The sequence below is a fragment of the Sebastes umbrosus genome, chromosome 4 (genome assembly GCF_015220745.1).
Source record: "Sebastes umbrosus isolate fSebUmb1 chromosome 4, fSebUmb1.pri, whole genome shotgun sequence".
Taxonomy (NCBI): domain Eukaryota; kingdom Metazoa; phylum Chordata; class Actinopteri; order Perciformes; family Sebastidae; genus Sebastes; species Sebastes umbrosus.
The window spans coordinates 26,689,592-26,716,625 of record NC_051272.1 but is presented as its reverse complement, the minus strand read 5'-3'; the positions used below and the strand labels follow the sequence as shown (position 1 = coordinate 26,716,625).

At 39.5% G+C, this 27,034-nt stretch overlaps 2 protein-coding genes across 2 annotated transcripts; both read left to right on the top strand.

Annotated features, from left to right (window-relative positions):
* Nucleotides 1-631: 631 nt before the first annotated feature.
* Nucleotides 632-10,884, top strand: LOC119486461 (myosin heavy chain, fast skeletal muscle-like). Its single transcript, XM_037766597.1, has 39 exons — nucleotides 632-838; nucleotides 926-1,069; nucleotides 1,166-1,322; nucleotides 1,414-1,441; nucleotides 1,530-1,629; nucleotides 1,734-1,826; nucleotides 1,917-1,980; nucleotides 2,062-2,160; nucleotides 2,254-2,357; nucleotides 2,480-2,618; nucleotides 2,730-2,848; nucleotides 3,136-3,285; nucleotides 3,385-3,555; nucleotides 3,644-3,944; nucleotides 4,078-4,142; nucleotides 4,223-4,310; nucleotides 4,423-4,540; nucleotides 4,625-4,748; nucleotides 5,031-5,167; nucleotides 5,251-5,506; nucleotides 5,591-5,833; nucleotides 5,918-6,094; nucleotides 6,176-6,321; nucleotides 6,410-6,500; nucleotides 6,600-6,989; nucleotides 7,081-7,207; nucleotides 7,297-7,415; nucleotides 7,502-7,698; nucleotides 7,999-8,182; nucleotides 8,290-8,455; nucleotides 8,579-8,703; nucleotides 8,814-9,122; nucleotides 9,216-9,419; nucleotides 9,525-9,650; nucleotides 9,739-9,909; nucleotides 10,002-10,106; nucleotides 10,217-10,312; nucleotides 10,434-10,565; nucleotides 10,783-10,884. Exons 1-39 carry the CDS (start codon nucleotides 632-634, stop codon nucleotides 10,801-10,803), a joined length of 5,793 nt encoding a protein of 1,930 aa, XP_037622525.1. The 3' UTR covers nucleotides 10,804-10,884.
* A 4,055-nt stretch (nucleotides 10,885-14,939) lies between these two features.
* LOC119486460 (myosin heavy chain, fast skeletal muscle-like) lies at nucleotides 14,940-26,112 on the top strand. Its single transcript, XM_037766595.1, has 39 exons — nucleotides 14,940-15,161; nucleotides 15,237-15,380; nucleotides 15,477-15,633; nucleotides 15,725-15,752; nucleotides 15,841-15,940; nucleotides 16,046-16,138; nucleotides 16,229-16,292; nucleotides 16,374-16,472; nucleotides 16,565-16,668; nucleotides 16,779-16,917; nucleotides 17,030-17,148; nucleotides 17,436-17,585; nucleotides 17,685-17,855; nucleotides 17,944-18,244; nucleotides 18,378-18,442; nucleotides 18,543-18,630; nucleotides 18,743-18,860; nucleotides 18,944-19,067; nucleotides 20,251-20,387; nucleotides 20,471-20,726; nucleotides 20,811-21,053; nucleotides 21,139-21,315; nucleotides 21,397-21,542; nucleotides 21,633-21,723; nucleotides 21,823-22,212; nucleotides 22,324-22,450; nucleotides 22,540-22,658; nucleotides 22,744-22,940; nucleotides 23,241-23,424; nucleotides 23,532-23,697; nucleotides 23,812-23,936; nucleotides 24,042-24,350; nucleotides 24,444-24,647; nucleotides 24,753-24,878; nucleotides 24,967-25,137; nucleotides 25,233-25,337; nucleotides 25,446-25,541; nucleotides 25,662-25,793; nucleotides 26,011-26,112. The coding sequence occupies exons 1-39, from the start codon at nucleotides 14,955-14,957 to the stop codon at nucleotides 26,029-26,031; spliced, it is 5,793 nt and encodes a 1,930-aa protein (XP_037622523.1). The 5' UTR covers nucleotides 14,940-14,954; the 3' UTR covers nucleotides 26,032-26,112.
* The last annotated feature ends 922 nt before the right edge of the window (nucleotides 26,113-27,034 follow it).

Here is a 27,034-nt window from a genome sequence, read left to right as displayed (position 1 = left end):
CCTGTTACAGTGCATGCCTTTTGTTCACACCACATTTGGCATGTGTCCATATTTAAACTTTGAAGCGTAAGCAAGCCAGGTTCAATAAAAGGAGTCAAACAGGACAGAGCAGTGTGTGGTAGAAGACGCCTGGATTTCAGCTTGTGGTAAGCTTATCTTCTACTTTCTTTAGAGATTTTCAATGTATTTATCATGTGAGGAAATAGATTAAAATATGAATTCATTAACATACTTCTTGAACAAATCTTTATTTTCACACCTTCACCAATAATTGAAAATATATGATATGTCCTCAACAGGATTGTGGAATATATCAGACTTTTGAAAGACAGTGGGTCAGGTATGAACATATTTCAACTATCTTTAATTTGTATATAGTATATGTGAAACATTTCATTCAATTGCAAAGTTTCATCAAATTTTGTCAAATCTCAGGTTAGTGTTAATGTTATCACTATCAACTCAGGCTGGAAAATACATTTTAAAGAGCTAATGTGAACTCAATTTGATAGGGATATGTTAATTGGTAATTCTATGGTGTTCTGTCAAATTGCTTGAAGACATTGGTTTGAAAAAAAGATAAATAAGATTACTCTTGTTTATAATTACCTCACAGAAGTAAACTGCCACCATGAGTACGGACGCGGAGATGGCCATTTATGGCAAAGCTGCCATTTACCTTCGCAAGCCAGAGAAGGAGAGACTTGAGGCTCAAACTGCACCATTTGATGCCAAGAGTGCCTGCTATGTGGCCGATGTCAAGGAGCTGTACTTGAAGGGAACAATCCTCAAGAAAGATGGTGGCAAAGTCACCGTCAAAGTCCATGTCACTGAGGAGGTTGGTATCATAAACTCAGAGTCATCTAGGTTTTTAATATGAGTTTCTGGGTTTTCAGTTCGCACTGTGACAAATGTTGTGTTACAGGAAAAGACAGTTAAAGAAGATGACGTCTCTCCAATGAACCCTCCAAAGTATGACAAGATTGAGGACATGGCCATGATGACCCATCTCAATGAAGCCTCTGTGCTGTATAACCTCAAAGAGCGTTATGCAGCATGGATGATCTACGTAAGACAATCTGCTTTATGAGAAAAGACAACTATTGAAAATGGCTATACTAGTAGGAAACATAGTTAACGGGTGAATATCTATGATCACTTTCAGACCTACTCTGGGTTGTTCTGTGCCACTGTGAACCCCTACAAGTGGCTCCCAGTGTACGATGCTGAATGTGTAGCTGCCTATAGAGGCAAGAAGCGTATGGAGGCTCCACCCCACATCTTCTCTGTCTCTGACAACGCTTATCAGTTCATGCTTACTGGTAAGTCATGACTATAACAATGCAGAATTTATCACTATGAGGTTTCTGTTGCAGTAAAACACAGTTAATTCCTTTGTTTTTCATTTAACAGATAGGGAGAACCAGTCTGTCTTGATCACGTAAGTTTGTTACATTTACATTTGTTGACTGTGTTTAACATAGTCAAATATCTTGACCAAATACTTATATATCTGTGTCTATACCTAGTGGAGAGTCTGGTGCTGGAAAGACTGTGAACACCAAGCGTGTCATCCAGTACTTTGCAACAATCTCAGTTGGTGGAGACAAGAAGAGGGACACTTCAAAGGTATGTTACTGATAATTACAATTCAAGGATCTTTACCTAAGGAATATTTTTCCAGAGAAAAATAAAGTCATTAACCAAAAATAAATTCTAAACCTGGATTATAGGGGTCACTGGAGGATCAGATTATTGCAGCCAATCCCCTGCTGGAGGCCTATGGTAACGCCAAAACTGTGAGGAATGACAACTCTTCTCGTTTTGTAAGTATGAAATGATTTCTACAAATGAGAGAGGTCTTGTTAAAGATTGTCCATGTGGAGGGACATTAAACATCCCTTTGTTCCAAACAGGGTAAATTCATCAGAATCCATTTCGGCACAACTGGCAAACTGTCTAGTGCTGATATTGAGACATGTAAGTAACAATCCTCAAAGTACATACAAATGACTGGAATTGACAATTGACCGGGCTGTGACTTACGAACAATATTTTTAGATCTGCTGGAGAAGTCTAGAGTGACATTCCAGCTTCCTGCTGAGAGGGGCTACCACATCTTCTACCAGATGATGACCGCCCACATACCGGAGCTGATTGGTAAACAGATTGAGAATTTGCACGTTTAACATACTTATAGTTTTCATATGAAAAAAAATGTTATGAACATTTTCACCCTTTATTGATCTCCAGATTTGGCACTCATCACAACCAACCCCTACGACTTCCCAATGTGCAGCATGGGTCAGATCACTGTGGCCAGCATTGATGACAAGGTTGAGCTGGAAGCCACTGATGTGAGTGATCTTCACTTCAAAATATTTAAATATATATTGTGCAATAATGCAACATCAAAACTGCCCCTTTAAGTGTATTTTTCTAAGTGAGTATGTTCTGTGAACACATCTTTTGTACTCAGAATGCTATTGATATCCTGGGCTTCACTAATGAAGAGAAGACGAGCATCTACAAGATGACCGGTGCTGTCCTCCACCATGGTAGCATGAAGTTCAAGCAGAAGCAGCGTGAGGAGCAGGCTGAGCCAGACGGCACAGAGGGTGAGTATTTAATGTCAGCTCAAAGTGAATAGCTTGGGAACGACAATAATAGAATTCTTAATCCCACTGGTATCTGTTCATATCATGATGGAAATCACTGAACTATTTCAGAGGCTGACAAGGTTGCTTACTTGCTGGGTCTGAACTCGGCTGACATGCTGAAGGCTCTGTGCTATCCCAGAGTGAAAGTCGGAAATGAGTATGTCACCAAGGGACAGACTGTACCTCAGGTAAATATAAATTATCAATATCCAATATCCTACTATTTAGTTAGTTCTACTAAAATAAGGTAGTGTAGGATTTATTAGAAACAAAGAAATGCAATGTCAGTGTTCAATTTATTACTATTTTCAATGAGTTTTACACATTGAACGCTAAATGCATAATGCAGAATAAGTCAAGGACCATCTTAGATGGATTTTTTGTTTCATTTATCTCACAAATTAAAAATACTAGTAATCCATTATTTTACAAAATGATTGACTGACAATCAAATAACATCCTTGTTTTTATTTAGGTGATGAACTCAGTGCCTGCCCTCGCCAAGTCTATCTATGAGAAGATGTTCTTGTGGATGGTCATCCGTATCAACCAGATGTTGGACACTAAACAGGCGAGGCAGTTCTACATCGGTGTCCTGGATATCGCTGGCTTTGAAATCTTTGATGTAAGCTTTATTTCCAACAATTGACCAGCCAATACTTTCAATGACAGAATCATTCTTATTGCCTACAAGAGATTATACTGAGTATTTGTCTCCTCGCAGTTCAACACACTGGAGCAGCTGTGCATCAACTTCACCAATGAGAAACTGCAACAGTTTTTCAACCACACCATGTTTGTCCTGGAGCAAGAGGAGTACAAGAAGGAGGGTATTATCTGGGAGTTCATTGACTTTGGCATGGACTTGGCTGCCTGCATCGAGCTGATTGAAAAGGTAATCACTTCTTTTTGTGATTATATGTAATTGTTCTTAATTTGACGTAATGTATCACTTAATGACACTTGTTCCCACTTTTTTCAAGCCCATGGGTATCTTCTCCATCCTTGAAGAGGAGTGCATGTTCCCCAAGGCCACAGACACATCCTTCAAGAACAAGCTATATGACCAGCATCTTGGCAAAAACAAAGCATTTGAGAAGCCAAAGCCCGCCAAAGGCAAGGTTGAGGGCCATTTCTCCCTGGTGCACTATGCTGGTACCGTGGACTACAATATCACTGGCTGGCTGGACAAGAACAAGGATCCACTGAATGAGTCTGTCATTCAGCTGTACCAGAAGTCCTCAGTGAAACTGCTGCCTATTCTGTATCCTCCTGTCGTTGAGGGTATGAAAGTTTCCACAGTAAACTAAAACACATTTTAAGGTTATAGATACTGAATGTTTTCATCAGTAGCATGTGTTCATATAAATTTGATGTGTTGTTCTAAAAAAGCATGTCTACTTAAAATTATCAACAGAGACTGGCAAGAAGGGAGGCAAGAAGAAGGGTGGTTCTATGCAGACTGTGTCTTCACAGTTTAGGGTAAGCTTCAACATGGCAAACAAGTTTATACACAAACTCAAAATTGTTACATGTCATGATAAGACTTTTTACATCTACAGGAGAACTTGGGCAAGCTGATGACTAACTTGAGGGCCACCCATCCTCACTTTGTGCGCTGCCTGATTCCCAATGAGTCAAAGACTCCAGGTACATAGAGATCATAATCTCGACACTTTGTTGGTATGGTTTACTTAAAATGGGGCCGCTTCAACTGAGACTATTTATCCAAAGAAGTTGTTATGAAATGTCTTTTTTACAGGTCTCATGGAGAACTTCCTGGTTATCCACCAGCTCAGGTGTAACGGTGTGCTGGAGGGTATCAGAATCTGCAGAAAAGGTTTCCCCAGCAGAATCCTCTATGCTGACTTCAAACAGAGGTATCAATGGACATTTTAATAACATTTTGATGCAGATTATTGAAATAAAATCCTCACACTGACCATTAACTCTCTCATTAAAAGGTACAAGGTACTGAATGCCAGTGTCATCCCTGAGGGACAGTTCATTGACAACAAGAAGGCTTCAGAGAAGCTGCTTGGATCAATTGATGTTTGTCATGATGAGTACAAATTCGGACACACCAAGGTAAGCACCTTGCTTTCCGTATTTTGCTGAAGAATAATTACCAAGGGGGTTAAGTTGTTCAGTACAGATTGTATTTCTGTTATATATGTATTATATCTGTTTATAATAAGGCACAATATCTAAAACTCACCAAGTGCCAAGGAACAATTGATTAGTTATATAGTGATATAGATGCAGATCAGTTAGCATCTGGCATAGAACCTTGGCGAAAATTGTTTAATAGGGTGTAAAATATTCACTATCTGAGTTCATCCAACATTTATTTATTTATTTTTTGTTCAGGTGTTCTTCAAGGCCGGTCTGCTGGGTACTCTTGAGGAGATGAGAGATGAAAAACTGGCATCTCTGGTCACCATGACTCAGGCTTTGGTCCGCGGTTACCTCATGAGAAAGGAATATGTGAAGATGACAGAGAGGAGGCATGTTTAAAACAGCTCAAACTGAATGATGATATGAAAAATGACTAGCAACATTGTCCATAACAGCTACTTCTTCTTTGCAGGGAAGCCATATATACCATCCAGTACAATGTCCGCTCGTTCATGAATGTGAAACACTGGCCGTGGATGAAGGTGTACTACAAGATCAAGCCTCTGCTGAAGACTGCTGAAACTGAGAAGGAGCTGGCAAATATGAAGGAGAACTATGATAAGATGAAAGTTGACTTGGCTGCTGCCCTGGCCAAGAAGAAGGAACTGGAGGAGAAGATGGTGTCCCTTCTGCAGGAGAAGAATGATCTGCAGCTGCAAGTCGCATCTGTAAGTACACATCAACAGGCAGTTATGCTTTTTCACGTTTTTCAATGTTGATGTAGTAACATCTATTTTCATAAAATGGACTAGGAAGGAGAGAATCTGTCAGATGCTGAGGAGAGATGTGAGGGACTTATAAAGAGTAAGATTCAGCTGGAGGCCAAACTCAAAGAGACAACTGAGAGACTGGAAGATGAAGAGGAAATCAATGCTGAGCTCACTGCCAAGAAGAGAAAGCTGGAGGATGAATGCTCTGAGCTCAAGAAGGATATTGATGACCTGGAGCTTACCTTGGCCAAAGTGGAGAAGGAGAAACATGCCACTGAGAACAAGGTTCGCAATTAATAATCAGTCCATCAGATCAAGTACGATTATAATGATTACCATTTATTGACAAGTACTTTCTTGCACACTTAGGTGAAGAACCTGACCGAGGAGATGGCCTCTCAGGATGAGAGCATTGCTAAGCTGACCAAGGAAAAGAAAGCCCTTCAGGAGGCTCATCAACAGACTCTTGATGACCTGCAGGCTGAGGAAGACAAAGTCAACACTCTGACCAAGGCCAAGACCAAGCTTGAGCAGCAAGTGGATGATGTAAGTTTACAAAGACACTTGGATTGGCAAAGCAAGTTTCTTCTTGAATGTGATAATTAAAAACTCATATTATTTATACAGCTTGAAGGTTCTCTGGAGCAAGAGAAGAAGCTGCGTATGGACCTTGAGAGAGCCAAGAGGAAGCTTGAGGGTGATCTGAAACTGGCCCAGGAATCCGTCATGGATCTTGAAAATGACAAGCAGCAGTCTGATGAGAAACTTAAAAAGTAATATAGTTTTTTAATTTGTACAATAACCATTCTTTTAAAATTGTGGTCAACTGCATGAACTTTATACTTTATCTATCACTCACAGGAAGGACTTTGAAGTCAGTCAGCTCCTTAGCAAGATTGAAGATGAGCAGTCAATGGGTGCTCAGCTTCAGAAGAAGATCAAGGAGCTTCAGGTGACATATTGTGTTACACAAAACATTACTGTATACATTTCCTATTTTGTGTATTAAAAGTGAAAGTTTACTGAAAGACGTTACATCTACATTCAACAGGCTCGTATTGAGGAACTGGAGGAGGAGATTGAGGCTGAGCGCGCTGCTCGTGCCAAGGTTGAGAAGCAGAGAGCTGACCTCTCCAGGGAACTTGAGGAGATCAGTGAGAGGCTGGAGGAGGCCGGTGGTGCCACTGCTGCTCAGATTGAGATGAACAAGAAGCGGGAGGCTGAGTTCCAGAAGCTCCGTCGTGACCTTGAGGAATCCACTCTGCAGCATGAAGCCACTGCTGCTGCTCTTCGCAAGAAGCAGGCTGACAGCGTTGCTGAGCTGGGAGAGCAGATTGACAACCTCCAGCGTGTTAAGCAGAAGCTTGAGAAGGAAAAGAGTGAATACAAGATGGAGATTGATGACCTCTCCAGCAACATGGAGGCTGTTGCTAAAGCAAAGGTACACAATGCATTACATGCTATTTTATACACAAATTACAATAATAAATAAGGTAATCTCTGATCTCATCTCTTTTTTTTTTCCTCATTAGGGAAATCTTGAAAAGATGTGCCGTACTCTTGAGGACCAACTTAGTGAACTGAAGACCAAGAATGATGAAAATGTCCGTCAAATCAATGACACGAGTGCACAGAAAGCACGTCTCCTGACAGAAAATGGTATCTACAAGTTATCCATGAATGAAATGTTTTGTAGGTTATTGATAGACGTAACATAAACTAATGTATTGAGACATCTTCCACACTAGGTGAGTTCGGCCGTCAAATTGAAGAGAAAGAAGCTCTCGTCTCCCAGCTGACCAGAGGCAAACAGGCTTACACACAGCAGATTGAGGAGCTGAAGAGAACGACTGAAGAGGAGGTTAAGGTAAGAAACCATTTAGTAAGTGTGTATTGGTATTATTTATTTGATATGAGGACATTTTGTGAATTCAATAATATTTCTTACACCAGGCCAAGAATGCTCTTGCCCATGGACTGCAATCAGCTCGCCATGACTGTGATCTGCTGAGGGAGCAGTTTGAGGAAGAGCAGGAGGCCAAGGCTGAACTGCAGCGTGGAATGTCCAAGGCCAACAGCGAGGTGGCTCAGTGGAGATCTAAGTATGAAACTGATGCCATCCAGCGCACTGAGGAGCTTGAGGAAGCCAAGTGAGTAACATTCAAACAATTAAATGGCCAGTTCAGAAGTGAAGCATTTTAGCATAGCTCAACTGACAACTGCATTGTTTTTGTCAATACTTGCATTTAAACAATGGTATCCAAACATTTTAAATGTGTTCAGTGTATTATTTTGGGGCATACATTTTAGAATATAGCATCTTTCATATGTTCATTTAGGTTCAAAAAAAGATGTAATTATTTGTATTTAATATATGCAAACATATCTGGAATAAGTATTTGTAACTTTAACAATTTGACTGAGAGACAAATCTTACCTTTTCCAAACAGGAAAAAGCTGGCCCAGCGCCTTCAGGAGGCTGAGGAACAGATTGAGGCAGTGAATTCCAAGTGTGCTTCTCTTGAGAAAACCAAACAGAGGCTCCAGAGTGAGGTGGAGGACCTCATGATTGATGTGGAGAGGGCCAATGGTCTGGCTGCCAACTTGGACAAGAAGCAGAGGAACTTTGACAAGGTAGCATTGTTAACTTTGTGTGGCCAGGCCATACAAACAATGACATAGATATATTTATTTGTCTTGATGTTGCTAACCAACTGAACTGTATTAATTATGACATTAAGGTGTTGGCAGAGTGGAAACAGAAGTACGAGGAGGGTCAGGCGGAGCTTGAGGGAGCACAGAAAGAGTCTCGTTCTCTCAGCACTGAGCTGTTCAAGATGAAGAACTCTTATGAGGAAGCTCTGGATCAGCTGGAGACCATGAAGCGTGAAAACAAGAACCTGCAACGTGAGTTTTACATTATGTAACCGTTACATTGTATTCATTACATGTGTGTATGTGTTAGAATTAAATACTTCTATTTTACATTTAAACATCTTAACAATATAAAACACATGTATCTCTCTGCAGAGGAGATCTCAGATCTGACTGAACAGATTGGCGAGACTGGCAAGAGCATCCATGAGCTGGAGAAGTCCAAGAAGCAGGTGGAGACGGAGAAGTCTGAGATCCAGACAGCTCTTGAAGAGGCTGAGGTACATTTTTTTCTGGAGAGATCTTATGAAAAAAAAAAGTAAATAATGGACAAATGTACAATAAAAGGTTTGAAGGCAGATATGAATATTTCATTCTTTGATATCATCAGGGAACTCTGGAACACGAAGAGTCTAAGATCCTGCGTGTACAGCTGGAGCTCAACCAGATTAAGGGTGAGGTGGACAGGAAGCTGGCAGAGAAAGATGAGGAGATGGAGCAGATCAAGAGGAACAGCCAGAGGGTGACTGACTCCATGCAGAGCAATCTGGATTCTGAGGTCAGGAGCAGGAACGATGCCCTGAGAGTCAAGAAGAAGATGGAGGGAGACCTGAATGAGATGGAGATTCAGCTGAGCCACGCCAATCGCCAGGCAGCTGAGTCCCAGAAGCAGCTGAGGAATGTGCAAGCACAGCTGAAGGTACTGTAAGACACACAGTTGTTGCACAGACTATGGTCAGTGCAGGTACATTTTGGCATTCATGTGAATATTTTCCTGGAATGTTTTCACTAGGATGCACAACTGCATCTTGATGATGCTGTCAGAGCCCAGGAAGACTTCAAGGAACAAGCTGCTATGGTGGATCGCAGGAACGGTCTCATGTTGGCTGAAATTGAGGAACTTAGAGCTGCTCTGGAACAGACAGAGAGAAGCCGCAAGATCGCTGAGCAGGAGCTTGTGGACGCCAGTGAGCGTGTTGGACTTCTGCACTCTCAGGTGAACAAACCCAATCATTTCTTCAATAATTAAAAAATCAAATGAGATTCTAAATAACGTGAGGCACATGATAAATTAAATGACTAAATCTTTTTCAACTTTTAGAACACAAGCCTTCTGAACACCAAGAAGAAGCTTGAGTCTGACCTGGTCCAGGTCCAGGGTGAAGTGGATGACACTGTTCAGGAAGCAAGAAATGCAGAGGAGAAGGCCAAGAAGGCCATCACTGATGTAGGTTTAAATTAAATTTGGTCTTACTTCTACTCCAATGTGTTTTTTCAAGATATTTCTCATTAGTATTTTATGCTGTCTCCTTTAGGCTGCTATGATGGCTGAGGAGCTGAAGAAGGAGCAGGATACTAGCGCTCACCTGGAGAGGATGAAGAAGAACCTGGAGGTCGCTGTTAAGGACCTACAGCACCGCCTGGATGAGGCTGAGAACCTGGCCATGAAGGGTGGCAAGAAGCAGCTCCAAAAACTTGAGTCTAGGGTAAGAAAGTTATGTTAAGATTTGCGCAGTCAAACAAATGTAGGAAAATATATGGATTCTAAATATTCTATGAATATTCTGTTTTTTCAAAGGTGCGTGAGCTGGAGTCAGAGGTTGAAGCTGAGCAGAGACGTGGAGCTGATGCTGTCAAGGGTGTCCGCAAATATGAGAGGAGGGTGAAGGAGCTCACCTATCAGGTACAGTCACTTTTAAAGTTAACATACAAATCAACTTATGTTGATTTAACTTATTACTAAAAAGATGTCAAGATGTACTTTATATTTTACTTTAAAATAAACTTCCACAGACTGAAGAGGACAAGAAAAACGTTACCAGGCTGCAGGATCTGGTTGACAAGTTGCAGCTCAAAGTGAAGGCCTACAAGAGGCAGTCTGAGGAGGCGGTAAGGAAAACTTATTTCTTTTCATCACTGAAAACTTGATAATGTGGCAGATTTATTTCACACAAAGCAGACCTTTTGTCTTTTAGGACATTAACAAATGTCAATCTCTGTGTTTTTTCAGGAGGAGCAGGCCAACACTCATCTGTCCAAGTGCAGGAAGGTCCAGCATGAGCTGGAGGAGGCCGAGGAGCGTGCTGACATTGCAGAGTCACAGGTCAACAAGCTGAGAGCCAAGAGCCGTGACTCTGGCAAGGTAAATATATACACAATTTAGCTTAATTAAAATTAAATCAAACGAAATTCCTCTTACTTTAATTTATATCACACAATACTTTAGTTATGACTGAAAAAAATTACCATTATAGCGTTAAGCTTCATAAAATTAACGATAAACAAAAGCTTTAGAGAGTATGTGTATGCAGGCACATATTGTATGTACTGTATGTATTTATTGTTTTATGTTTTTACAGGGAAAAGAGGCAGCTGAGTAAAGAACTTCATTTGATGGGTTCTTTCTAATCATACAATATGATGTGAAATGTACCACAATAAAACTATTTTTTGATCTTAAATTGCATTGTCTGTGTTATTTTGTTTTTGTTTTTCTTCATTTTCCTTTTCCTTTATTTGGTTTTACTCTGACATTTACATAAACATACTTAATTATAAACATATATGATGAGAACCAACTTTTCCACTTTTTACAATGAATTGAAATATCATCATACCAGTTCTCTAATTATGGGGTATCTGGTTTAAGCCATTTCTTAGTTATTGCTTTTCTAGCAGCTACACTCAATATTCCAAATAAGTATTTTTTTTTTTATATTTGTAGATGTTGAAAGTAGAAGACCAAACAGGAGTTCGTCCCACTTAAAGACTATGTTTGTACCAAATATGGTAACTAATTCTGTGTAAATCTTACGCCAAAAAGAATTTACTTTTGGACTGGCCCAAAACAGGTGATAGTGGTTAGCTACCTGGGAGCCACAGTTCCTCCAGCAGCTGGAAGAGCCTGAATGATGAGACTTTTGAGCAGGTGTAATAAAAAATCTACTAACAGTCTTCCAGCCAAACGCTCTCCTTAAGGTTGAGCTCAATATCTTCCATTGAAATTCACAATATTGTAACCAAACTTCTTCTAGAATGCAGCTATTAGTTTCGCGTTCCCATTTTTGTTTCATGTGTGCTTGCTATTTCAGCCTCCTGAAGTCCTCTATATATTCTTGAAATTACTTTAAGCCTCGAATCTGTTTTATAGGCACTTCTAAAAACGTTCAATAGGTTGTTTTCGATGCCTTGTGACTCTCTAACATAGAACTATTTATGTGATGGCGTACCTGAAGAAATCTAAAAAAGTCACTATTATTTAACCCATATAGTCTTTTCAATGTCTGAAAATCAGTCAATGTCCCCTTGTTGAAAAAGGTACAGTATGAGGAGAGGCCTCGAGTAGCCCAACCCTTATAGCTTGCATCCAATTTATTTGGGGTGAAATCAAGGTCATGGGAGCACCAGAATCTTTATCTCTTCAAGTGAGCCACTCTTAGTGATGATATTTAACCATAATTTCAAAGATAAATTAATCCATCTATTACCTGTTTCCATCAAATTTTTAATAAGACTTTTGTCCCCTAACTGTGCCTGAATTGGGACTGTCCCAGATATATTCCTTTCAATTTCTTTCCATCTCGCTTGGTAATCAGGATTACACCAACAATACAAAGTCCTCAATTGGGCTATATATTGGGATATATAATAATTTTTTAGGCAGGGGAGTGCAAGTCCTCCCTTATTCTTCGCCAATTGAAGAGTGTAAAATCTTATCCTTGGTTTTTTCCCTTGCCAAATATAACGTGAAATCAATTTATCCCATTCGTTGAATTGTTTATCAGTTATTTCAATTGGAAGAGTCTGAAACAAATATAATATCCTAGGCAAGATATTCATTTTTACTGACTCAATTCTTGACTCAAAACTTAATATTGGAATTAGATTCCATCTATTTATGTCTTCTTTTATTTTCTGATTTAACAGATTAAAATTTAAGGCATACAATTTTGTTAGGTCTTTTGGGATGTTTACTCCTAGATATCTAATGTGATCCAAATCCAAGTTTAATTGGAAATTAGAATTTATGGTCTGACTAGGCTTGTATTTGAAACTTAAAATTTGGGTCTTTAAAATATTCAATTTATAACCTGAAATGGAACTAAAAACCTCCAAAAATGACATTAATTTCAAAATTGAGCTCTCTGGGTTCGACAAGTTAATTAAAACGTCATCCACAAATAAAGAAATTTTATGATCTTGGTCCAACAATTTTATATCTGTAATATTTTAATCCTGAGTGAGTCTGCCTTTGCTGAATAAAACTCTGATCTAAACTTATTATTTGGGGGAGGATTTTTCCTAACCTCTTTGCGAAATTGTAGGTAAAGATCTTATAATCTTGATTCAGTACACTTATCGGCCGATAACTTCCACATTCAAGTTTATCTTTACGCTCTTTTGGTATCAAAAAAATCACAGCTTCTCTCCAAGAAGGAGGAGTCATGCCAGTCCTAAGTACATGGTTAAACGTGTTCTTCATTTTGGGGGTCAGCAGATCTCTCATTTCCTTGTACCACTCAGAAGGAAAACCATCTGGTCCTGGTGCTTTATTAGGTTTTAAATTTGATATTGCCTCTTTAATTTCTTGATCCTTAATTTCACTAATGAGACACTCATTTTGTTCATCTGTCACCTTTGGTAGTTTAATCAGGTCAAAAAAAGGCTTCCATCTTCGTTTCATCTATTTTGGGCTGTGTATATACATTTTTATAAAAAGTTTCAAATGATCGTTGTATATCCTCTACTTTGCAGCGTATGGAATTTGTTGTAGGATCCTTTATTTTATAAATTGCATTTTCTGCTTGTTGCTTTTTTAATTTATAAGCGAGTAATTTAGCCAATTTTCCTCCTGCTTCATAATATCTTTGTTTTAAAAAAATCAGCTTTCTTTTAATATCGTCTGACAAGTTTTCATTTATTTCGTTCTTTTTCCTATGTATTTCCATTTTTGTTCTTTGATTCAGTGTCTTTTTATGTAGATTCTCTAATTCTTTTAATTCTTTTTGTAACCGATCCAATTTTTCTTTTCTCTGCTTTTTCAATTTAGAGCAATAGCCTATAATTTTCCCCCTAAGAACGGCCTTGCAAGCATCCCAAAGAATCGGTGGGGAAACTTCCCCGTTGTCATTTTCCTCAAAATAGTCTTTAATATATTTCCTTATTTGCTGCATCATTTGATTTAGAATCACTGTGTTTAACCTCCAGATAGTTCTCTTCTTTTCAGAACCTAATAATAAATCCATAGAGATTGGGGCGTGGTCTGAGAAATCCATGGTCCCAATATTGCAATTTATGTTGTGCGCCTGTGTGTGTCGTCTGTCTCCTCTTTGTCTCACACCGTTTCCCCTGATAATGTAAAGCATCTTTGAGTTCTTTAAAAGCGCTATATAAGTTGAATTTATTATTATTATTATTATTAATTGTTTATTTTTTTCATAATAGTTTCTTTACATTACTGATTCTTGCTGTGGTTGTTTAGTGCTATGGTCACTGGTCACAATACTATGCTCATGCTGAATCAAAACTGAAAGACTTTATCATGCTTACTAGTAAAAAAAAAATTATTACTTTAGTCATTCATGACATACTTATATTATTTTGTTTAAATTGTACGATCACAATAAGGTTCTGTAAATTAAAAATTATTACACAACTTATACTTTAAAAACAATTACTTTTAAAAAATAAATATGTATTATAATTTAAAAAGTTTAGGAAAATAGAACACTGATGTATTTTTAAATTAGTATACCTTATATAAATGTTGTTCAAGAGCCTTAAAAAAACTTTAAATTGAAGTAATGACTAAGCAAAAATTCAGACCTGGCCATAATAACTGAAACCTGAAACATCAGCTGATACAATTTCAACTTACATTTTCTTCCTGCCTGCCAGCCCCACCACACATGGTATGTATACCATAATTAACTTCTACTGTGTCATCAAAACCTGATTCAATATAAAGGCTACTTGAGAACACAACCGTGTGTGCCACTGAAGACCTGAGTTCCTGCTTGTGGTAAGACTTTATGCTCTTAATCTTGAGACCATTTTAATTTGTTCTTCATTAAAGAAATAAGTTATGTTAATAGAATCATTTGTTGAGTAAAACTTGTTTTTACACCTACTTAATAACAATAAAACCTGTTTTGAACAGGATTGGTGAATACTGTTGACATAGAGGTGGTCAGGTAAGGACAACTTTCAAATGTTTAACTTTTCTTTACAAGCGTTTACTACTTATGTAAAATTTGTCTCATTCATTGCATGTCTAGAGTTATTCATCCAAACATTTTGACAAAACACAACAATATGTTAGTATTTATTCTCAGTAAAATCTAAGTCTGAAAAGGACTTTGAGTAAAGTTGAAGCCCACCTGTACAGTAACGATACACAGACATGGATTCAGTATGGATATGTTTACTATTCAGCAGAATTTAGAGAATGCTGTTTAATTACATGCCCTTAAAACATTGGTATAATGTTGGCAGTTCCTTTAAAATTATTTAACAGACATCAGCCGGCACCATGAGTACGGATGCGGAGATGGCCCAATATGGCAAGGCTGCCATTTACCTTCGTAAACCAGAGAAGGAGAGGATTGAGGCTCAAACTGCACCATTTGATGCCAAAAGTGCCTGCTACGTGGCCGATGCCAAGGAGCTGTACTTGAAGGGAACGATCATCAAGAAAGATGGTGACAAAGTCACCGTCAAAGTCATTACCACTCAGGAGGTTGGTATCATAAAGTCGGAGTCAACTGGGTTTTCAATATGATCAGTTCTCATTGTGACAAATGTTGTGTTACAGGAAAAGACAGTTAAAGAAGCTGACGTCTCTCCAATGAACCCTCCAAAGTATGACAAGATTGAGGACATGGCCATGATGACCCATCTCAATGAAGCCTCTGTACTGTATAACCTCAAAGAGCGTTATGCAGCATGGATGATCTACGTAAGACAATCTGCTTTATGAGAAAAGACAACTATTGAAAATGGCTATACTAGTAGGAAACATAGTTAACGGGTGAATATCTATGATCACTTTCAGACCTACTCTGGGTTGTTCTGTGCCACTGTGAACCCCTACAAGTGGCTCCCAGTGTACGATGCTGAATGTGTAGCTGCCTATAGAGGCAAGAAGCGTATGGAGGCTCCACCCCACATCTTCTCTGTCTCTGACAACGCTTATCAGTTCATGGCGACTGGTAAGTCATGACTATAACAATGTAGAATTTGTCACTATGAGGTTTCTGTTGCAGTAAAACATAGTTAATTCCTTTGTTTTGGATTCAACAGATAGGGAGAACCAGTCTGTCTTGATCACGTAAGTTTGTTACATTTACATTTGTTTAATGTGTTTAACATAGTCAAATATCTTGATCAAATACTTATATATCTGTGTCCATACCTAGTGGAGAGTCTGGTGCTGGAAAGACTGTGAACACCAAGCGTGTCATCCAGTACTTTGCAACAATCTCAGTTGAGGGGGCCAAGAAGAGGGACACTTCAAAGGTATGTTACTGATGATTACAATTCAAGGATCTTTACCTAAGGAATATTTTTTCCAGAGAAAAATAAAGTCATTAACCAAAAATAAATTCTAAACCTGGATTATAGGGGTCACTGGAAGATCAGATTATTGCAGCCAATCCCCTGCTGGAGGCCTATGGTAACGCCAAAACTGTGAGGAATGACAACTCTTCTCGTTTTGTAAGTATGAAATGATTTCTACAAATGAGAGAGGTCTTGTTAAAGATTGCCTATGTGGAGGGACATTAAACATCCCTTTGTTCCAAACAGGGTAAATTCATCAGAATCCATTTCGGCGCAACTGGCAAACTGGCTAGTGCTGATATTGAGACATGTAAGTAACAATCCTCAAAGTACATACAAATGACTGGAATTGACAATTGACCGAGCTGTGACTTACGAACAATATTTTTAGATCTGCTGGAGAAGTCTAGAGTGACATTCCAGCTTCCTGATGAGAGGGGCTACCACATCTTCTATCAGATGATGACCGCCCACATACCGGAGCTGATTGGTAAACAGGTTGAGAATTTGCACGTTTAACATACTTATAGTTTTCATATGAAAAAAATGTTATGAACATTTTCACCCTTTTTTGATTTCCAGATTTGGCACTCATCACAACCAACCCCTACGACTTCCCAATGTGCAGCATGGGTCAGATCACTGTGGCCAGCATTGATGACAAAGTTGAGCTGGAAGCCACTGATGTGAGTGATCTTCACTTCAAAATATTTAAATATATTCTGCATTAAATGCAACATTAAAAGTGCATTTTTACAATGATTATGTTTTGTGTGGACACATCTTTTGTATTCAGAATGCTATTGATATCCTGGGCTTCACTAATGAAGAGAAGACGAGCATCTACAAGAATACTGGTGCTGTCCTCCACCATGGTAGCATGAAGTTCAAGCAGAAGCAGCGTGAGGAGCAGGCTGAGCCAGACGGCACAGAGGGTGAGTATTTAATGTCAGCTCAAAGTGAATAGCTTGGGAACAACAGTAAAAAAAAGTTTAATCATACTTGTTTCTGTTCATATCATGATGGAAATCACTGAACTATTTTCAGAGGCTGACAAGGTTGCTTACTTGCTGGGTCTGAACTCGGCTGACATGCTGAAGGCTCTGTGCTATCCCAGAGTGAAAGTCGGAAATGAGTATGTCACCAAGGGACAGACTGTACCTCAGGTAAACATAAATTATCAATATCCAATATCCTACTATTTAGTTAGTTCTACTAAAATAAGGTAGTGTAGGATTTATTAGAAACAAAGAAATGCAATGTCAGTGTTCAATTTATTACTATTTTCGATAAGTTTTACACATTGAACGCTAAATGCATAATGCAGAATAAGTCAAGGACCATCTTAGATGGATTTTTTGTTTCATTTATCTCACAAATTAAAAATACTAGTAATCCATTATTTTACAAAATGATTGACTGACAATCAAATAACATCCTTGTTTTTATTTAGGTGAATAACTCAGTGACTGCCCTCGCCAAGTCTATCTATGAGAAGATGTTCTTGTGGATGGTCATCCGTATCAACCAGATGTTGGACACTAAACAGGCGAGGCAGTTCTACATCGGTGTCCTGGATATCGCTGGCTTTGAAATCTTTGATGTAAGCTTCATTTCCAACAATTGACCAGCCAATACTTTCAATGACAGAATCATTCTTATTGCCTACAAGAGATTATACTGAGTATTTGTCTCCTCGCAGTTCAACACACTGGAGCAGCTGTGCATCAACTTCACCAATGAGAAACTGCAACAGTTTTTCAACCACACCATGTTTGTCCTGGAGCAAGAGGAGTACAAGAAGGAGGGTATTATCTGGGAGTTCATTGACTTTGGCATGGACTTGGCTGCCTGCATCGAGCTGATTGAAAAGGTAATCACTTCTTTTTGTGATTATATGTAATTGTTCTTAATTTGATGTAATGTATCACTTAATGACACTTGTTCCCACTTTTTTCAAGCCCATGGGTATCTTCTCCATCCTTGAAGAGGAGTGCATGTTCCCCAAGGCCACAGACACATCCTTCAAGAACAAGCTGTATGACCAGCATCTTGGCAAAAACAAAGCATTTGAGAAGCCAAAGCCCGCCAAAGGCAAGGTTGAGGGCCACTTCTCCCTGGTGCACTATGCTGGTACCGTGGACTACAATATCTCTGGCTGGCTGGACAAGAACAAGGATCCACTGAATGAGTCTGTCATTCAGCTGTACCAGAAGTCATCAGTGAAACTGCTGCCTGTTCTGTATCCTCCTGTTGTTGAGGGTATGAAAGTTTCCACAGTAAACTAAAACATATTTTAAGGTTATAGATACTGAATGTTTTCAACAGTAGCATGTGTTCATATAAATTTGATGTGTTGTTCTAAAAAAGCATGTCTACTTAAAATTATCAACAGAGGCTTCCAAGAAGGGAGGCAAGAAGAAGGGTGGTTCTATGCAGACTGTGTCTTCACAGTTTAGGGTAAGGTTTAACTTTGCAAATTTATCCTATATATCTCAGTTTACAGTCAAGTTCACAATTGTGGCATTTTATGACAAAAGTCACCATTTTACATCTACAGGAGAACTTGGGCAAGCTGATGACTAACTTGAGGGCCACCCATCCTCACTTTGTGCGCTGCCTGATTCCCAATGAGTCAAAGACTCCAGGTACATAGAGATCATAATCTCGACACTTTGTTGGTATGGTTTACTTAAAATGGGGCCGCTTCAACTGAGACTATTTATTCAAAGAAGTTGTTATGAAATGTCTTTTTTACAGGTCTCATGGAGAACTTCCTGGTTATCCACCAGCTCAGGTGTAACGGTGTGCTGGAGGGTATCAGAATCTGCAGAAAAGGTTTCCCCAGCAGAATCATCTATGCTGACTTCAAACAGAGGTATCAATGGACATTTTAATAACATTTTGATGCAGATTATTGAAATAAAATGCTCACACTGACCATTAATTATCTCATAAAAGGTACAAGGTACTGAATGCCAGTGTCATCCCTGACGGACAGTTCATTGACAACAAGAAGGCTTCAGAGAAGCTGCTTGGGTCAATTGATGTTCCTCATGATGAGTACAAATTCGGACACACCAAGGTAAGCACTTGATTTCCTTATTTTACTGAAGAATAATTACCAAGGAGGTTAAGTTATTCAGTCCAGTGTGTTTGATTGTTTTTCGGTTAACCCTTTGAGACCCACAATAGACCATTTTTTGTCTTTTTTTGGGGGGGGTGCGGGGGACAGTGGGTCTTTAGGGGAAGATAGCAGGTCAGCAGTATATGTCACATAGTGGTAAATCATCTGAAAGCTGGGAACCTGAATATAAATTGCAGATGCAGCTCAGCACTGTGTGTCTAGTTGTTCCAATCATGAATCAGAAATAAACATGAAAATAAATTGTGAAATTTTATCTTAGAAATCTTAGAACTTTGGCGTTAGGTGATGTCTGCAAGAATTGCATTTTTTGGCGATTTGATGGCGAGCACTTCTGTTCTGGAAACTGCTCAGAAACCCCCTTATTGTCAATATACCTAGGAAAACCATTAAGACACTGACTGCCCTATGGTCTCTAGTGTCTGGTTTTAAAGTTTCATGAGGCTGTGATTATCCTAGAGGTCACCACAAGTCATTTTAAACAGTAAGGTCAAATTACTAAAAAAAAATGGTCTCACTGTATGAAATGGCTACTATGGGGACTAACATCATCAAACATGAATACAATTGGGCTCATTGGATCCACAAGAGTCTCAGCTTTACATTGATACCCAACTTTATGCAATTCCAAGACTGTTTAGGGACCCCAGTATGCAGAAATATTCAAACACATCATTTTTAGAATAACCGAAAATAACAGATTTATACTACATTCAACAAACTGCATGGTTTTTGCCCAAAATTGCATAGGATTTTCATAAAGTTAGCATGTCTGTAAAGCTGGTGGGCAGCAGAGTCCTGCCGTGTGTTTGGCAGAGCTAACAGCTCACAGGGCTAATAGAGCTAACAGAGCTTACGGAACTAAACACACAGCAGGACTGAAATTTTCTGTTCGGAGGAAGCATTACACAGTGAACTGCAGTTTAGCTGCAGACAGCCGGTGCAGACAGCTGCAAAATGATAGTGTATCTACATATGAGTGAAAAAGGCTTCCGATATGCTTGCGTACTAAACGAAAAATGATCCTTGTTTGTTTGTTTGTTTGTTTGTTTGTTTTACAGGGTGTGAAGTATTCGCTATCAGAGTTCATCCTACATTCATTTTTTAATTTTTGTTTGTTCAGGTGTTCTTCAAGGCCGGTCTGCTGGGTACCCTTGAAGAAATGAGGGATGAAAAACTGTCATCTCTGGTCACCATGACTCAGGCTTTGTGCCGTGGTTACCTCATGAGAAAGGAATATGTGAAGATGACAGAGAGGAGGCATGTTTAAAACAGCTCAATCTGAATGATGATATGAAAGATGACAAGCAACATTGTCCATAACAGCTACTTCTTCTCTGCAGGGAAGCCATATATACCATCCAGTACAATGTCCGCTCATTCATGAATGTGAAACACTGGCCATGGATGAAGGTGTACTACAAGATCAAGCCTCTGCTGAAGAGTGCTGAAACTGAGAAGGAGCTGGCAAATATGAAGGAGAACTATGATAAGATGAAAACTGACTTGGCTGCTGCCCTGGCAAAGAAGAAGGAACTGGAGGAGAAGATGGTGTCCATTCTGCAGGAGAAGAATGATCTGCAGCTGCAAGTCGCATCTGTAAGTACACATCAACAGGCAGTTATGCTTTTTCACGTTTTTCAATGTTAATGTGCTAACATCTATTTTCATAAAATGGATTAGGAAGGAGAGAATCTGTCAGACGCTGAGGAGAGATGTGAGGGACTTATAAAGAGTAAGATCCAGATGGAGGCCAAACTCAAAGAGACAACTGAGAGACTGGAGGATGAAGAGGAAATCAATGCTGAGCTCACTGCCAAGAAGAGAAAGCTGGAGGATGAATGCTCTGAGCTCAAGAAGGATATTGATGACCTAGAGCTTACCTTGGCCAAAGTGGAGAAGGAGAAACATGCCACTGAGAACAAGGTTCGCAATTAATAATCAGTCCATCAGATCAAGTACAATTATAGTGATTACCATTTATTGACACGTACTTTCTTGGTACACTTAGGTGAAGAACCTGACCGAGGAGATGGCCTCTCAGGATGAGAGCATTGCTAAGCTGACAAAGGAAAAGAAAGCCCTTCAGGAGGCTCATCAGCAGACTCTTGATGACCTGCAGGCTGAGGAAGACAAAGTCAATACTCTGACCAAGGCCAAGACCAAGCTTGAGCAGCAAGTGGATGATGTACGTTTAGAAAGACATTTGAATTGGAAAAGCAAGTTTCTTCTTGAATGTGATAATTAAAAACTCATATTATTTGTACAGCTTGAAGGTTCTCTGGAGCAAGAAAAGAAGCTGCGTATGGACCTTGAGAGAGCCAAGAGGAAGCTTGAGGGTGATCTGAAACTGGCCCAGGAATCCGTCATGGATCTTGAAAATGACAAGCAGCAGTCTGATGAGAAACTTAAAAAGTAATATAGTTTTTTAATTTGTACAACAATCATTCTTTTAAAATTGTGGTCAACTGCATGAACTCTATACTTTAACTATCACTCTCACAGGAAGGACTTTGAAATCAGTCAGCTCCTTAGCAAGATTGAAGATGAGCAGTCAATGGGTGCTCAGCTTCAGAAGAAGATCAAGGAGCTTCAGGTGACATATTGTGTTACACAAAACATTACTGTATACATTTCCTATTTTGTGTATTAAAAGTGAAAGTTTACTGAAAGACATCACATCTACATTCAACAGGCTCGTATTGAGGAACTGGAGGAGGAGATTGAGGCTGAGCGCGCTGCTCGTGCCAAGGTTGAGAAGCAGAGAGCTGACCTCTCCAGGGAACTTGAGGAGATCAGTGAGAGGCTGGAGGAGGCCGGTGGTGCCACTGCTGCTCAGATTGAGATGAACAAGAAGCGTGAGGCTGAGTTCCAGAAGCTCCGTCGTGACCTTGAGGAATCCACTCTGCAGCATGAAGCCACTGCTGCTGCTCTTCGCAAGAAGCAGGCTGACAGCGTTGCTGAGCTGGGAGAGCAGATTGACAACCTCCAGCGTGTTAAGCAGAAGCTTGAGAAGGAAAAGAGTGAATACAAGATGGAGATTGATGACCTCTCCAGCAACATGGAGAACGTTGCTAAAGCAAAGGTACACAATGCATTACATGCTATTTTAATACACAAATTAGAATTGTAAATAAGGTAATTAACATTATAAATAAAATCTGATCACGGTTCTCATTTGTCTTTTCCTCATTAGGGAAATCTTGAAAAGATGTGCCGTACTCTTGAGGACCAATTTAGCGAACTGAAGACCAAGAATGATGAAAATGTCCGTCAAATCAATGACTCAAATGCACAGAAAGCACGTCTCCTGACAGAAAATGGTATCTACAAGTTATCCATGAATGAAATGTTTTGTAGGTTATTGAGAGACAAAACATAAACTAATGTATTGAGACATCTTCCACACTAGGTGAGTTCGGCCGTCAAATTGAAGAGAAAGAAGCTCTCGTCTCCCAGCTGACCAGAGGCAAACAGGCCTACACACAGCAGATTGAGGAGCTGAAGAGAACGACTGAAGAGGAGGTTAAGGTAAGAAACCACAACTAAGTGTGTATTTGTATTATTTGTTTGGGATGAGGACATTTTGTGAATTCAATAATATTTCTTACACCAGGCCAAGAATGCTCTTGCCCATGGACTGCAATCAGCTCGCCATGACTGTGATCTGCTGAGGGAGCAGTTTGAGGAAGAGCAGGAGGCCAAAGCTGAACTGCAGCGTGGAATGTCTAAGGCCAACAGCGAGGTGGCTCAGTGGAGATCTAAGTATGAAACTGATGCTATCCAGCGCACTGAGGAGCTTGAGGAATCCAAGTGAGTAACATTCAAACAATTAAATGGCCAGTTCAGAAGTGAAGCATTTTAGCATAACTCAACTGACAACTGCATTGTTTTTGTCAATATTTGCATTTAAACAATGGTATCCAATCATTTTAAATGTGTTCAGTGTATTATTTTGGGGCATACATTTTAGAATATAGCATCTTTCATATGTTCATTTAGGTTCAAAAAAAGATGTAATTATTTGTATTTAATATATGCAAACATATCTGGAATAAGTATTTGTAACTTTAACAATTTGACTGAGAGACAAATCTTACCTTTTCCAAACAGGAAAAAGCTGGCCCAGCGCCTTCAGGAGGCTGAGGAACAGATTGAGGCAGTGAATTCCAAGTGTGCTTCTCTTGAGAAAACCAAACAGAGGCTCCAGAGTGAGGTGGAGGACCTCATGATTGATGTGGAGAGGGCCAATGGTCTGGCTGCCAACCTGGACAAGAAGCAGAGAAACTTTGACAAGGTAGCATTGTTTACTTTGTGTGGCCAGGCCATACAAACAATGACAGAGATATATTTATTTGTCTTGATGTTGCTAACCAACTGAACTCTATTAATTGTGACATTAAGGTGTTGGCAGAGTGGAAACAGAAGTACGAGGAGGGTCAGGCAGAGCTTGAGGGAGCACAGAAGGAGGCTCGTTCTCTCAGCACTGAGCTGTTCAAGATGAAGAACTCTTATGAGGAAACTCTGGATCAGCTGGAGACCATGAAGCGTGAAAACAAGAACCTGCAACGTGAGTTTTATATTATGTAACCGAATATTGTATTAGACGCATGTGTGTAGAATTAAGTGTTTCTATTTTACATTTTAAGGCTTAACGATATCAAACACATGTATCTCTCTGCAGAGGAGATCTCAGATCTGACTGAACAAATTGGCGAGACTGGCAAGAGCATCCATGAGCTGGAGAAGTCCAAGAAGCAGGTGGAGACAGAGAAGTCTGAGATCCAGACAGCTCTTGAAGAGGCTGAGGTAAAAAAAATTCTAGGGAGATCTTATGAAAAAAAAAATCATGGACAAATGTATAATAAAAGGTTTGAAGGCATATATGAATATTTCATTCTTTGATATCATCAGGGAACTCTGGAACACGAAGAGTCTAAGATCCTGCGTGTCCAACTGGAGCTCAACCAGATTAAGGGTGAGGTGGACAGGAAGCTGGCAGAGAAAGATGAGGAGATGGAGCAGATCAAGAGGAACAGCCAGAGGGTGATTGACGCCATGCAGAGCAATCTGGATTCTGAGGTCAGGAGCAGGAACGATGCCCTGAGAATCAAGAAGAAGATGGAGGGAGACCTGAATGAGATGGAGATTCAGCTGAGCCACGCCAGTCGCCAGGCAGCTGAGTCCCAGAAGCAGCTGAGGAATGTTCAAGCACAGCTGAAGGTATTGTAAGACACACAGTTGTTGCACAGACTATGGTCAGTGCAGGTACATTTTGGCATTCATGTGAATATTTTCCTGGAATGTTTTCACTAGGATGCACAACTGCATCTTGATGATGCTGTCAGAGCCCAGGAAGACTTCAAGGAACAAGCTGCTATGGTGGATCGCAGGAACGGTCTCATGTTGGCTGAAATTGAGGAACTTAGAGCTGCTCTGGAACAGACAGAGAGAAGCCGCAAGATCGCTGAGCAGGAGCTTGTGGACGCCAGTGAGCGTGTTGGACTTCTGCACTCTCAGGTGAACAATCCCAATCATTTCTTCAATAATTAAAAAATCGAATTAGATTCTAAATAATGTGAGGCACATGGTAAATTAAATGACTAAATCTTTTTCAACTTTTAGAACACAAGCCTTCTGAACACCAAGAAGAAGCTTGAGTCTGACCTGGTCCAGGTCCAGGGTGAAGTGGATGACACTGTTCAGGAAGCAAGAAATGCAGAGGAGAAGGCCAAGAAGGCCATCACTGATGTAGGTTCAAATTCAATTTGGTCTTACTTCTACTCCAATGTGTTTTTTCAAGATATTTCTCATTAGTATTTTATGCTGTCTCCTTTAGGCTGCTATGATGGCTGAGGAGCTGAAGAAGGAGCAGGATACTAGCGCTCACCTGGAGAGGATGAAGAAGAACCTGGAGGTCGCTGTTAAGGACCTACAGCACCGCCTGGATGAGGCTGAGAACCTGGCCATGAAGGGTGGCAAGAAGCAGCTCCAAAAACTTGAGTCTAGGGTAAGATTGAGTCTATGTTAAGATTTGCGCAGTCAAACAAATGTAGGAAAATATATGGATTCTAAATATTCTATGAATATTCTGTTTTTTCAAAGGTGCGTGAGCTGGAGGCAGAGGTTGAAGCTGAGCAGAGACGTGGAGCTGATGCTGTCAAGGGTGTCCGCAAATATGAGAGGAGGGTGAAGGAGCTCACCTATCAGGTACAGTCACTTTTAAAGTTAACATACAAATCAACTTATGTTGATTTAACTTATTACTAAAAAGATGTCAAGATGTACTTTATATTTTACTTTTAAATTAACTTCCAGACTGAAGAGGACAAGAAAAACGTTACCAGGCTGCAGGATCTGGTTGACAAGTTGCAGCTCAAAGTGAAGGCCTACAAGAGGCAGTCTGAGGAGGCGGTAAGGAAAACTTATTCCTTTTCATCACTGAAAACTTGATAATGTGGCTGATTTATTTCACACAAAGCAGACCTTTTGTTTTTTAGGGCATTAAAAATGTCAATCTCTGTGTTTTTTCAGGAGGAGCAGGCCAACACTCATCTGTCCAAGTGCAGGAAGGTCCAGCATGAGCTGGAGGAGGCCGAGGAGCGTGCTGACATTGCAGAGTCACAGGTCAACAAGCTGAGAGCCAAGAGCCGTGACTCTGGCAAGGTAAATATATACACAATTTAGCTTAATTAAAATTAAATCAAACGAAATTCCTCTTACTTTAATTTATATCACACAATACTTTAGTTATGACTGAAAAAAATTACCATTATAGCGTTAAGCTTCATAAAATTAACGATAAACAAAAGCTTTAGAGAGTATGTGTATGCAGGCACATATTGTATGTACTGTATGTATTTATTGTTTTATGTTTTTACAGGGAAAAGAGGCAGCTGAGTAAAGAACTTCATTTGATGGGTTCTTTCTAATCATACAATATGATGTGAAATGTACCACAATAAAACTATTTTTTGATCTTAAATTGCATTGTCTGTGTTATTTTGTTTTTGTTTTTCTTCATTTTCCTTTTCCTTTATTTGGTTTTACTCTGACATTTACATAAACATACTTAATTATAAACATATATGATGAGAACCAACTTTTCCACTTTTTACAATGAATTGAAATATCATCATACCAGTTCTCTAATTATGGGGTATCTGGTTTAAGCCATTTCTTAGTTATTGCTTTTCTAGCAGCTACACTCAATATTCCAAATAAGTATTTTTTTTTTTATATTTGTAGATGTTGAAAGTAGAAGACCAAACAGGAGTTCGTCCCACTTAAAGACTATGTTTGTACCAAATATGGTAACTAATTCTGTGTAAATCTTACGCCAAAAAGAATTTACTTTTGGACTGGCCCAAAACAGGTGATAGTGGTTAGCTACCTGGGAGCCACAGTTCCTCCAGCAGCTGGAAGAGCCTGAATGATGAGACTTTTGAGCAGGTGTAATAAAAAATCTACTAACAGTCTTCCAGCCAAACGCTCTCCTTAAGGTTGAGCTCAATATCTTCCATTGAAATTCACAATATTGTAACCAAACTTCTTCTAGAATGCAGCTATTAGTTTCGCGTTCCCATTTTTGTTTCATGTGTGCTTGCTATTTCAGCCTCCTGAAGTCCTCTATATATTCTTGAAATTACTTTAAGCCTCGAATCTGTTTTATAGGCACTTCTAAAAACGTTCAATAGGTTGTTTTCGATGCCTTGTGACTCTCTAACATAGAACTATTTATGTGATGGCGTACCTGAAGAAATCTAAAAAAGTCACTATTATTTAACCCATATAGTCTTTTCAATGTCTGAAAATCAGTCAATGTCCCCTTGTTGAAAAAGGTACAGTATGAGGAGAGGCCTCGAGTAGCCCAACCCTTATAGCTTGCATCCAATTTATTTGGGGTG

Coding starts and splice junctions, on each gene's coding strand:
- LOC119486461 (XM_037766597.1), top strand. CDS start 632: ATGAGTACGGACGCGGAGATGGCCATTTATGGCAAAGCTGCCATTTAC. Junction 7,416..7,501: donor CGACTGAAGAGGAGGTTAAG/GTAAGAAACCAT, acceptor TTCTTACACCAG/GCCAAGAATGCTCTTGCCCA. Junction 7,699..7,998: donor GAGGAGCTTGAGGAAGCCAA/GTGAGTAACATT, acceptor TTTTCCAAACAG/GAAAAAGCTGGCCCAGCGCC.
- LOC119486460 (XM_037766595.1), top strand. CDS start 14,955: ATGAGTACGGATGCGGAGATGGCCCAATATGGCAAGGCTGCCATTTAC. Junction 16,293..16,373: donor TAGTGCTGATATTGAGACAT/GTAAGTAACAAT, acceptor CAATATTTTTAG/ATCTGCTGGAGAAGTCTAGA. Junction 20,388..20,470: donor GTGAAGATGACAGAGAGGAG/GCATGTTTAAAA, acceptor TCTTCTCTGCAG/GGAAGCCATATATACCATCC.